At 36.2% G+C, this 12,129-nt stretch overlaps 1 protein-coding gene across 2 annotated transcripts; it reads right to left on the bottom strand.

Moving 5' to 3' along the window:
- Nucleotides 1-4,216: 4,216 nt before the first annotated feature.
- LOC137744161 (uncharacterized) lies at nt 4,217-6,084 on the bottom strand. 2 transcript variants are annotated; one of them, XM_068484032.2, is made up of 4 exons: nt 5,869-6,084; nt 5,680-5,797; nt 5,078-5,490; nt 4,217-4,829 (listed from the first exon to the last, which is right to left on the bottom strand). In XM_068484032.2, the coding sequence occupies exons 1-4, from the start codon at nt 5,904-5,906 to the stop codon at nt 4,805-4,807; spliced, it is 594 nt and encodes a 197-aa protein (XP_068340133.2). In that variant the 5' UTR covers nt 5,907-6,084; the 3' UTR covers nt 4,217-4,804. The 2 variants fall into 2 exon arrangements, with proteins under 2 accessions (XP_068340133.2, XP_068340132.2); XM_068484031.2 differs by lacking the exon at nt 4,217-4,829 and having other exon boundaries at nt 4,838-5,490; nt 5,869-6,058.
- Nucleotides 6,085-12,129: the final 6,045 nt, after the last annotated feature.

Genomic DNA, 12,129 nt, shown 5'->3' with positions numbered 1-12,129 from the left:
GTTAACAGATGCATTGTATACCAGCAGGTTAAAGCCGAGAGAAATAAGTCGTTTGGACGGATGCAGCCACTTCCCATTCCACAGTGGAAATGGGAAAATATTACCATGGATTTAGTGTATAAGCTTCCCTGTACACGGAATGGTTATGATGGCATTTGGGTAGTAGTTGATCGGCTCACCAAGTCCATGCATTTTATTCCAGTTCAAAAGAAGGTTTCCCTGAAATGGTTAGCTGAGCTCTTTGTGTTGAAGATCATTAAATACCATGGTGTACTAGTTAGCATTATCTCTGATCGAGATCCGAGATTTACTTCTAAATTCTGGACAACATTTCAAGAAGCTATTGGTTCGAGATTACTGTATAGTACGACATATCATCCTTAAACAGACGGGCAATCTGAGAGGACCATTCAGACATTGGAGGATATGCTAAGATCCTCTGTTTTGCAGTTTGGTGATACATGGCATAAACATCTGGATCTGATGGAGTTTGGCTACAACAATAGCTACCACTCGAGCCTTGGTATGTCACCTTTTGAGGCATTGTATGGTAAATCCTGTCGTACACCGTTGTGTTGGTCAGAGGTAGGCGAAAGAGTTTTGGAGAGCCCAGTGATAGTGGATGAGACTACCCAAAATATTCAAGTAATCAAGTCTAACTTGAAAGCGGCCCAGGATCATCAAAAGAGCTTAGCGTACAGACATGCCATGGATCGGACCTATAAAGTAGGTGATTGGGTATTCTTGAAGCTGTCGCCGTGGAAGGGTGTTGTACGATTTTGGAAAAAGGGGAAATTTAGTCCCAGGTATATCGGACCGTACAAGATCACTGAGCGGATAGGCAAAGTAGCTTATAGACTTGAGTTACCTCCAAAGTTGTCTCAAGTGCACGATGTATTTCACGTTTCGATGTTTCGTCACTATGTCTCAGATCCATCATATGTGCTACCTCCGCAGCCGTTGGAAATTAATCATGATTTAACTTACGATGAGGAGCCGGTGACTATTCTAGACTGGAAAGATAAGGTTCTAAAGAACAAGACAGTGCGCTTGGTGAAGATTTTGTGGAGGAATCACTTGGTGGAGGAGGCCACCTGGGAGATAGAAGAGCAGATGAAAGAAATGTATCCACGCTTGTTTTACGAGTATTAGTGGATTGTAATTATTGTATAAATTTTGAGGACGAAATTTTCTTAAGGTGGGTAAATTGTGACAGCCCGTCTCTAATTATTTATAACGTTAGTGTGAAAAGATGATTTTGCCCCTGGACGTTAATTGGCGTTGTATGGTGTTTGTTTTGTTTTTGGTTGGTGGGTTGCCATTTGGACCACACACTCACACACACCCATCTCCTTCTTTCCTATGATTCTCTCTCCTTTCTCTCTCTCGGATTTCTTCCATTTCCTTGCAAGTGTACGGACAAACTTCAAAGCCAACTTTTCACGGACGGATTGAAGGTTTAAATGTTGGTTTTTGACTCCTAGCAAGCCAAGGAACTCATCCATAGCATTTTTAGAACTTGAAACCCTCGAAAACCCGAGAACCCAATTTTCGTGCACTGTTCATGCACTCGTGATCGCGGAAGTTTCATTGAGTTTTGAGGTTATAGGGAGCTTTAGAACCTTCTCACGAAGCTCGGGGAACAAGTTTGAAGGATTTTGGACGTCAGAATAGCAAGTTCTAAGGTTGGCCGGATTTTGTGGAATTTCTCCAGCAAGATTCAAGAGTTTTTGGTGCTTCAAAGTGGTATAAACTTCTTCTCCTTGTCTTAAGCTTCATTTTGACCTAAATTTCATGGAATTTGGTTGAGAAATGAAGAAGATATGAAGTTTTGAAAATTTTCCCAGTTTCCGGCGACACAGACGGAATATTCGTAACGGCAATTAACGGCTTCAGGTTAGTTTTAACGATATATTCCATTCTTGGACGGAATATTCCCTAACGCCGTTAGGGTCTCCGTCAGTGTGCCTGGCACGTGCCCGCGCGTGGCCGGCGCATGGCGGCGCATGGGAGGTCGGAAAATTATTTTAAAAATATGAGGGTGTTCGAGGGATTAAGTAGAGCATGTTGGTATATTCAAACACCCCATTTGAGTAATGTATGAGAAGTTATTACCTAAGGTTGGTTATGTGCATTAAATTGACAGTTTTATAGTTGTCTCACATATAAGTGAGGACTATTCGGAGGACGAACGCAGCCATGCGAGGCTCGGGGCTTACGACCCTTCTATGTATCAATGAGTGGGCTTTTGTTTCAGTATATATATATATATATATATTATGATTGGTATCTTTCCAGAAATTACATTTAAATGGTTTTATAATTGAAATGCCATGTCGAATATCGTCAATATTATTATTGTGATTGCGTTGGTTATGCTTTGGTGCCGCAGACGCTTAGGTAAGTCAGGTGAGTATATTGTTAGTGATAGATGTGGTGTTGATGAGATTGAGTTATAACTTATATTCCTGCACCTCGGTGATTGTGCTCCGCCAGAGTAGGGCCTAGCCTTCACGTGATCGTTCACCTCCCACACCATATGCTCACCTTAGATCCAAGGCAGGTGACAGCCTGTCGTACAGACCACTATAGGTGGTTTCGACTCGTAGGTGACTTGCGATACATCGCACAGCCTTCACGTAATCGTAGCACTGAGCGTAATTAGATACACCAGTCTGTCGTACAAACCACTATAAGTGATTCCAACTCGTGTGCAGGATAGTGGTTGAGGAGCTATAGATTTAGCCGTACAAGTCACGTTAGGTGACTCCGGCTGACGCACTGATATTATCGGCATATTATGATTTGTTTTATCTCACCTGCTTGATGCTTATACTGTTTGATTGGATATTCTAACACAGCATATTTCTGGCATGGCATATTTGAGCTTTATCGTTTTTAGCATGATTTGATATACGAGTACGTATAATATTTACTTGATATTGAAATGGTTTGAAAAACAAACTTTGTTTTTGCCCACTCACGTTTTTTGTTTTGCGCCCCTCCAGGTTTTAGGTAGCGAGAACGTGGGTGACGAACGTGGCATTGAGGCAGTTCTAATAGAGCACCCTCCATGTAGGATTTTCTAGTGATCACTTGTGTAGTATTTGTTTATTCTGGACTGCACCTAGGATACTTGAACTCCTGCTTTGCATTTTTCCTTCCGTGTTTGTCACTAGCACTCATTGATCTTTTTATTGTAAATTATCTCGTCAACTTTATTTCCTCGTATTTTCACTCTTTTACTTTCGTATTGCACACTTGGCTACATCGCCCTCACGTGACGGCCAACACGCCCCAATTTTTGCATCAGGATGTGTCAGTACTATTCATTTACACCTTTATTTTATCATTTTCATTGAGAGAATTGTTATTGGCACTCCAAAAATCTCATTCTACACTCCAAACTTTCTATATTTGGAAAGAAAAATACACTTATGAGGAGTGTAGAATGAGATTTTTTGAAGTGCCAATAACACTTCCCTTCTTTAAAACTTTTTGTTAGTTTGTTTGTTTTTTTTTTTTTTTTTTTTTTTTTTTTTTAGGTTGTGCAAGAGTCCCAATTGTTGGATTCAATATATTATTTTTCGAAAAAAGAATAACTTGTACATCTAAAATTTAAAATTCCATTGTATTGCATTGCATGTGTGCATTCTTGATCATGTGATGGGCTGCATGTCAAACCAAAGCACTGACTCGACTGCAAGCAACACTGAAGAGGAGAGGATCCATGTCTGGGGTTTACCAATCCCTTTGTTCTTTTATGGCCATTTTTCACTCCATGCACAGATCTTAGCACAGGGCCCAAGCTTAATTGTCAATAGAGGAGCTTTGTTCTCTTAACTATTAAGACCATAAACAACGGTTGAGATTTAATTCGTTCTTGAAAACTAACATGCAGAGAAAGAATCATGCGTTGATAGAAAATGATTTCCGCACTCTTTTTTCTTGTAATTGTACTCTTCTTTTCCATAGCTATTGAAATGAATAAATTAAAAAAAACATTAGAGAACACACGCGAAGAAAGAAGTGTAAAAGGAGAGAACGGGAGTGCGAAAATCATTTTCTATAATCAATTAAGTTTTGTTGAGTGGCTTCGAAAAGTGAAAGTTTAAGACCAATGATAAGAAGTTTTGAGTGCAAATATCACAGCTACAAGTGTCGAGAGATTTTGGCCAAGTCCCAACAAGAAAGTCTTTAATATACAGGTCACAAGAATCAAGCTGCCATAGCCAACCACCTGCTAAAATTCAATTCCACTCAAGAGATTGCTACAATATAAAGTAGAGAAAACCAAAAGAAGAAAGTGGCCAAGAAGTCGGGGTCCAAATCAGAGCATCAATGTTGCAACAAACCCCACAATTCACATGCCCTCTATGAGTGAATGTACCAGATGTAACAACTTTATTACCCACATCCACAGATATTAATCCATCCAAAAATACACGTGACTAGTAATTTATCAAATTTTTTCTTTAGCACGCTTAAATACTTCATACTCCGATATTTAGAGCCATCCAATTCAAACAGTAAGTATAACTAGCACTAATCATTTCATCTCCATAGGATGTCACATGAGCATTAATGATCACTATCTGCATGTTTGAGATTGGTGATCAAACGGACCAAATCAAATCATAGGCCTCTTCTCCATTGATCTTTGAAGATTTTCTCTGGTATTCCTTGGGGCATCATAAGATTTTCAGCAACTGGCTTCAATACAGTGCTGGTGTGAGAAGTGGCAGGCATAGTCACAGGTACTAATGCAAGTGTGTATCAACATAATAACCCCAAGTCACCATTCTCAATCTCTGTTTAAGGTTGAACAACTGAAAAAAATTTGCAAATTTTGTTCTAATTAGCTTAATAAGAAAATCCCAAAATGGAATGTCAAAGATTATTTCTAAACGCTAGTGATTTTAACACTCTTCTTTTAACTGCATGCACTTCTGAGCGCAGAAAGATTATTAATATTCAGTTTACAGTGCAAATGGTTAAAAGCTGAGTGTCAAAATCGCTACCCTAAGTACGGACACTAAACCTGATAGAACTGGTCAGGTTAACTGGACTTGCATACCTATTACTATCTTCGATCTTTGGATCTTCAGATTTATGACTTGGGTTGTGGCAGAACCCTTTTGGGGAAGAAGAACATTCTACGCTGGAACTAGAACTGGAACCAGAAGTGCTTTGAGAAGAAGTGTTTTCATCAGTGAAAGTGCTTTCATGGCTTTGCTCAGATGTGATGGAATCTGCTGCATTTTGTCTTGATTCTTCTGGGATTTCTGACTCTCCAACTTTGGATTTGGCTTCATGCGTTTCTGGATGATTGGATCCTGATGAAGTAGTAGTGGATTGTGTACAAGATTTTTCACTATTTTTGGAGGAATTATTCAAAGATTCAAGCTTTTTCTTCAAATATTTGAGCTTCTTTTCCGCCTTTTCCTTTAGTTTGATCTCTTCTTTGAGCTGCTTCTGTAGTTCTACTAACTGTTAACATTTGAAACATTACAATGTGAATGACAACATACGGATATGTGAATATATAACTGGTTAGCTCTTTTGCGTTCCTAACATATTTACACTAAAGTTTTAACTTACCAATTAGTGTAATTGAAAAGAATAACAATTATGGATCCGATGTTTACTAATCCGTAATCGAAATTTGAATACATTTACCTTCTTGCCATTGAGTTCTGCATCCTCTTTTGCAACCCTTGAAGCTTGCCTCTCCGCCAGCAGTCTCCCTCTGAGGCACTCCAAAGTCCTCAAACTACCATCTCCTTCCATCTTGTCACTGATACAAAACCCATATCCCGCATTGTCAATTTTGATGAGAGAGAGAGAGAGAGAGAGAGAGAAACCCACCTGCATTTTCCATCTTCCATGCCAGTAGTTGCTGTCATTATTATTTTTAGGTGGAGAATATACACTTGAGCAAGAACACAGCTGCTTGATTGTCAGTGTTTAGAAAACCAAGGACTGAGAGCTTTGGACCAGGTGGGCGATATACATTTAAAGGACTGACAATGGCTCTTGTACGCAGGTTGGTAACTGTGATCATCTGCCCAAAGTGCGACATCTGTTATTTATGCCCCTCACCCAATGTTTTATTTTGTGGTCAGTTTCATTATTTTGTTGTCTTGGTCCTCACTCCATACATTTTAGTAGGCCATGTTTACCCTTTTGGCCTAGAGCTCCTTCACTAACAAAATGTCATTTTCCCTATACTTCTAAACACAAAAAACTGGTACAATAATGATATGTTTACTTAACTATAACGAGAGAACTCGAGAAGAATTCTTCACGAGATCCCTTTAATCGCTGGTTGTTCAGGTATTGGATTGGATTTCCGGAAGTATTATGATACTCACATGCTTTTTATCCCGTATGTGTTAGAAAATAGCAAAAGAAATCAAAACTCGAAATAAGTTTAAGACTGGATTGGAGCAATGGCGCTTGAGCTTGAGTCTAATTGGAGCACTGACCTCTCAACTAAAAATCGTGATTATTCGTTCCTAAACTTATTACAATGTTCCTATAACAATGGTCCTTTAGGTAACTCCAGTACAATTGTTGCCTTTTTTTGTACCCCCTTAAACCTTTGTTTTGAACAGAATTTCTCTCGATGTTATTCAAAATGACCAATCTTCCACATTGTGACAATTTCAAGAATAAATACTCATTGGCTTTTAGTTCAAGGACAATAGCTTCAATTGAACCAAAGTCCAAGACCAATGCTCCAATTTTCTCTAATTCTAATATCCATGTGTCAGTAAACAGAAGAAAAGTCAGAAACCAAAATACTTTTGATTCTTGTTCTAGGCAACAAGAAATTTTTTAGTGTGCTACGAGCACAGTTCAGTACATCAAGTATCATAATACAATTGGTTAGAATTTTTTTTAGTTTCCAACTAATTGTATTATTACACTTAATGTATCCGGTCATATTTCTGGCACACTGAAAAATCTCCCCTAAGAAACAAGAAATTCCATAAAGTGTTTAGGGATGGTTTGATTTGAAAGACCTTGTTTATGCATGTTAAATCATAACCAAGGCTTGTTAGAATTTTCTTTATATATAAAAAAAATGGTTTTAGTTCTCTAATGCAGAGAATTTAAGACCATTTAAAGTATCGGATATGTGAGGAATTAGACCCATGTAGTTCCACCAATATTACAGATACATGAATATAGGCAGTGAAATTTGAAATGCATCGCTATCATCGATTTAAATTTTGGACTATGATTGTCTGCTCTTCCATTTTTAGTATCTTTTTGTGCCTTCTTATTTTGTGTGGTTATGGATAAATCATGTCAATATTTTATATTATTTTTTTTATAAAGATAATAAGATAAAAATAAATAGTAATATAAAATGTTGACGTGACTTAACCGTAACCATATAAATAAAAGAGCATAGAAGGACATCAAAAGTGAAAGGGTAAATAATCCTTGTCCTTAAATTTTTTCGTGCAGAAATCTGGCTGTTACTGTCACGTGTACTCATCTCACTTAATTGTCTTGCTCATGATTTTGTTCTCATCATCTGTCATGCACAGTTTGGAATTGGACTCTTGTTTGTTTGTTTGTTTCTCCACAGTGAGCTTCGGAGATTGATTTAAATAGAACATATTCACTGCTGTCATGACATCTTATTTTAATAAAATAATGTTATCCGGAAGTTTTTACCGCATGACAAGTTAATGTCTCGTAACAGATCCTTGACTATACACGTGTCATTCAGCAACATATATTGCAGACATAATTAGTAAAGCCGCGTACTCACATGCTTATGCTATGATGGACCGACATCTTCGATAAATATTAAAGACACCCACCTCTTTTCTTAATTATTATTAGAAGATGCGCACATACTTTGTGTGTGTGAATAATTTCATGTTATTTTTTATTTTTGATTAAGGAGTATGATTAGTTTTTAAATTTTTTTAAAAGAGTATGGGACAATAATGATGAGATAATTTCTCTTAATAAAGACATATTTTTTCTTAATATAGGGTAAAATAGGGATATGATTGTTATTTTCTCAAAAGGTACATAATTAATGTTTTGTCTTCCTTATGTAAATATTATAAATCAAAAGTGAGGGTGAAATAGGAAAAATATGAATATGATTGTCATTTAAAAAAAAGGATAAAATAGGAAAAATAGAGATATGATTGTCATTTTCTCAAAAGATACAAAATTATTGTTTTGCCCTCATCATGTCAATATTGTGTATTAAAGGTGAGGGCAAAGTAGAAAAAAATGGGGTAAAAAGTTGACAAGAAGGGTTCTCTTAATAGAATAGAAGATTCTATCAAATTCCTAACTTATTTTTCCAAATGTAGAAAGGAAAGGGATCCTCTCTAGATCCCTTCTACCTAATCCACCCAATCCACAAATCTGGACCCTTGAAATTTGATCCAGTGGCTATAAACAGGAATCCACTTTAAAAGTTATAATAACATTAGCCGTTGAATCAAATTTCAAAGGTCCGGATTTGTGGATTGGGTGGATTAAGTGGAAGGGATCCAGAAAGGATCCCTTTCCATGTGGAAATCCTTGTAAAGTTGACAACTCCTTCTGATAGTTAGTATTTATATTTATTTATAATTTTGGGAAAAATGATTTCCCCCCCCCCCCCCCTTTACCAACTGTTCTATTTATGAGAATTAAAACTCATAATCTATTCCAACGAAGAAGAGGCTTAGGTATAAATTACAACTAGACGAAATAGAGGTTTGCAGCGTATGTAACCGGAATAATTTTGAAAGCATAAAGTGCCGAAGTCACGTCTATAATCATCATTAGATGTGTATGTTTGGTGTAATTTTTCTTTACAACAATATATTGTTGGCAGAACAACAATTAGAATCAATTAAATTAATGGATAATTTCTAATTCATGTAGTTATACTTACAAAATAGACATGAATATAATCACAAAGAATAAAATTACAAAATGCAATGAACTAACGGATTTTGCAGAATGAGACTTGCGAATTTGTAATGTCCTTGAAACAGAATTTCGCCTCTACTCACTGCTTGTAGTTCTTTAGACGTCTGCTCCATCAAAATTCAACTATCTATGATCAAAGTTTTAGCACCAAAACTTTGATTATGGCCAACTTCTGTATGTTTCTCTCTCAGGAAGTATGTACGAATGAGTATGCAAATTGACGAGTTTGATGCAAGGTTAGAAATATATAAGCAGTAAGATGGCGTTTCATCGTTTGATTCAAATTCAAACAGCCACAATTGTTAGAAATAATCTGAAAGTTTAAAAATTAAAAAAATTAATCCCTAATAAAACATTTAACCAATCAACGTTTTAATATAGAAAAATGATGTAATTGGAATTTGTGTCTTTGTCGGCCAAGCTCCAAATAGGGCCTACGATACCTTTTCGGAAAGTAAATGACGCCATGAGCAATAGTCATCGCCCTACCATGATGCACAATGGATTTTAGCCATCCGAGGTCGTTTATCAGTCCAAAAACGCATTTCAAGTTTTGTAACAAAAATTGGACTTTCTGTTTCACATCCGTTGTTTGTTCTAGATACTTCCATACCTTTCTAGGGTTGAAATCTTAACTCAAACATTGTTCTTTAACACCAACATATATTACCGTAAGAGATGGATGAATAAATTATTATCCGTCCGTTGTTGTCTTTAATCTAGTTGTAGGAGGGTGGTATGAAACCAATCTATGCACTTCAACTTGAACACTATGACGGCTAACCTGGCTATACAACTGAAGATTTCTTGTCATTCAAGAAATTCAGACTTAAAACCATAATCTTAAATGATACTTCGGTGTGAAAATTGAAATCATTGTATTTCATATACTATTCATGGCAAATCATTTTTGTTTTAAAGTTTTGAAAACTAATTAGCTTGGTTTGCACTCAAAGAAATGACTAAGCAATTCTTTAAGTATTTGATCATGCGCCATCAGTACTCCTGCTTTTACCAAACTTCATTTCCCTACTGAATGTTTGAAAACTCTCTCTCTCTCTCTCTCTCTCTCTCTCTCTCTCTCTCTCTCTCTCTCTCTCTCTCTCTCTCTCTCTCTCTCTCTGTGTACACACACACATATTAGGAATGCAAAAACTTTAACCACACTTATTATCATTAACCGGACCAGTCCAATTATTTTGAGTGGGACCTGGGTTTGGTACCTTTTATGTCTCTTAGCTTTTTTATATTTTCAATTTAGAATAAGAAATAATTATTTAGAGAAGGATAACAATCCATCACAAATTGAAATCACAACCATATACTCTAGTAGAACTGATGTAGCATTAGATGAGTTGGACTACACATAAGAGCTCAATTGTCTAACTATCCTATTATAGCGTATCAGCCTCAACTTAGAGTAATTGGAGTGAATTGAGAGTCCAAGACCCTTTATGTAACTAAGGCTTGGTTTGGTACTGAGGTGATTCTGAAAAAGCTGGTATCAAAAAAAGCTAGGAGCTGTTTTTGTATTTGGTAAACATTCAGCTTCAGCTTTTTTTCACAGTTTTGGGTAAAAAAAGCCAAAAACAAGAAGCTGCAAAACTTAGCTTTGAAAAATTGGCTTTTTTTTCACATCTGTTTTACATAAAAGTTTACCAAACACTATAATACTGTTTTTTTTTTTCAAAAGCACTTTTACAAAAAACTTTACCAAACACTCTGCTGCTTTATTTCACAGCTGCTTATTCTCACAGCACAGCAGAAGTAGCTTTTTTTCAAAGCACATCAATACCAAACCAGCCCTAACTATACTATTATAGCATATCAGCCTCAACTTTGAGCGATTGGAGCGAATTAAGAGTCTGAGACTTTTTATGCAACTAACTAAACTATTATGGCATATCAAGCTTAACTTAGAGCGATTGGAGCGAATTGGAGCGAATTAGAGCAAATTGAGAGTCTGAGACCCCTTATAGTAAACAAAGCTTCAACAATGAAATCTAGAGGATCTCTAAACCATGTGCAACAACTATCAATATGTAACCAAAAGCGCACAAGGCAGTTAGTAGCTTTGTTGACTCTTGGTGACAAACATGGTTAGAATTATCTCCAGTGATTTGAAGCAATTGTAACTTCATGTCCTCATTGATGCTTTTCATAAAAGACGAATATAAATTCTAATGACGTTAAGTTGAAACAATCTAAACAAGAAAAAGAGTAACACAGACATCGCAAAATTTTGACATATATTGTCTGAGGAATTGATGAACTTGAATTCATAATTAATTTATCAAAAGAATCCGACAAAACTAAGCTCTTGTTCTTAAATTGTAAACTTTGAGGACTCAAGTTTCAACATTTGAAACTATAAAGATTGAAGCGGAGCTTCACCTAATATACGGGCACTTAAATCTAAGGGTGTGCATTTGAAAATCGAAACATGGATCAAATTGGACTACATTGAACGATTTGAGTTTTGTAGTATCAAAACAATTTCGGTTTGAAACGAAACTGCAAGCTAAAGAAAAGTTTGGTTTCGGTTCCTAATTTCTGGAACCGAACCGACACCAAACCAAATTGCATAATATAAAATTAATTTAATAGCCAACTAAATGTGTTTTGTTTTGTTTCAAAATTTTTCAATGTGTTTTTTTACTTTTATAGATTTATTAAAGTTTATGCACTAATGTAATTTATATTGTTTATATTTTTGTATTGTGCAGAGTTGACCAATTCGAATTCAAGCATCATCTTTCTTACTCTTAGTCCACAACCACAACTGTTATAACTAAAACTTAAGGTTATCTCTATACAAGGATTACATGCTATTTAGAACAAGATCAATATTGAAAGTGTATTTCAGTTTGGCTATTTCCTAGCAAATGTAAAGAGTCTGTAAGTTGATTATTCCTAGTCTTAGGATTTTTTTGTAACTTGCAAAGGTTGGAGTCTGCGTTAAATGAGGAGCCTGATTGACCAAGATTGCACGGCAAAGTTTTTTTCTGGTAAGAATCATTTGCATTCATTTAGGATTTGTTTTCCCTATTAAAGATTGATTAGGTGTGGGACTCTAGGGTTCTATTCAAATCAGAAAAGAGTCTTAAATAAGGAAGAGGTTTAAATAGGGCCAATCTATTTGTTTATTAGGGTTAATTGTAACCTAGT

The sequence above is a fragment of the Pyrus communis genome, chromosome 12, assembly GCF_041283825.1.
Source record: "Pyrus communis isolate YQ-2024b chromosome 12, ASM4128382v1, whole genome shotgun sequence".
In the NCBI taxonomy this organism is placed as follows: domain Eukaryota; kingdom Viridiplantae; phylum Streptophyta; class Magnoliopsida; order Rosales; family Rosaceae; genus Pyrus; species Pyrus communis.
The sequence above is the reverse complement of the archived record's forward strand: the minus strand, read 5'-3'. Positions and strand labels throughout refer to the sequence as shown.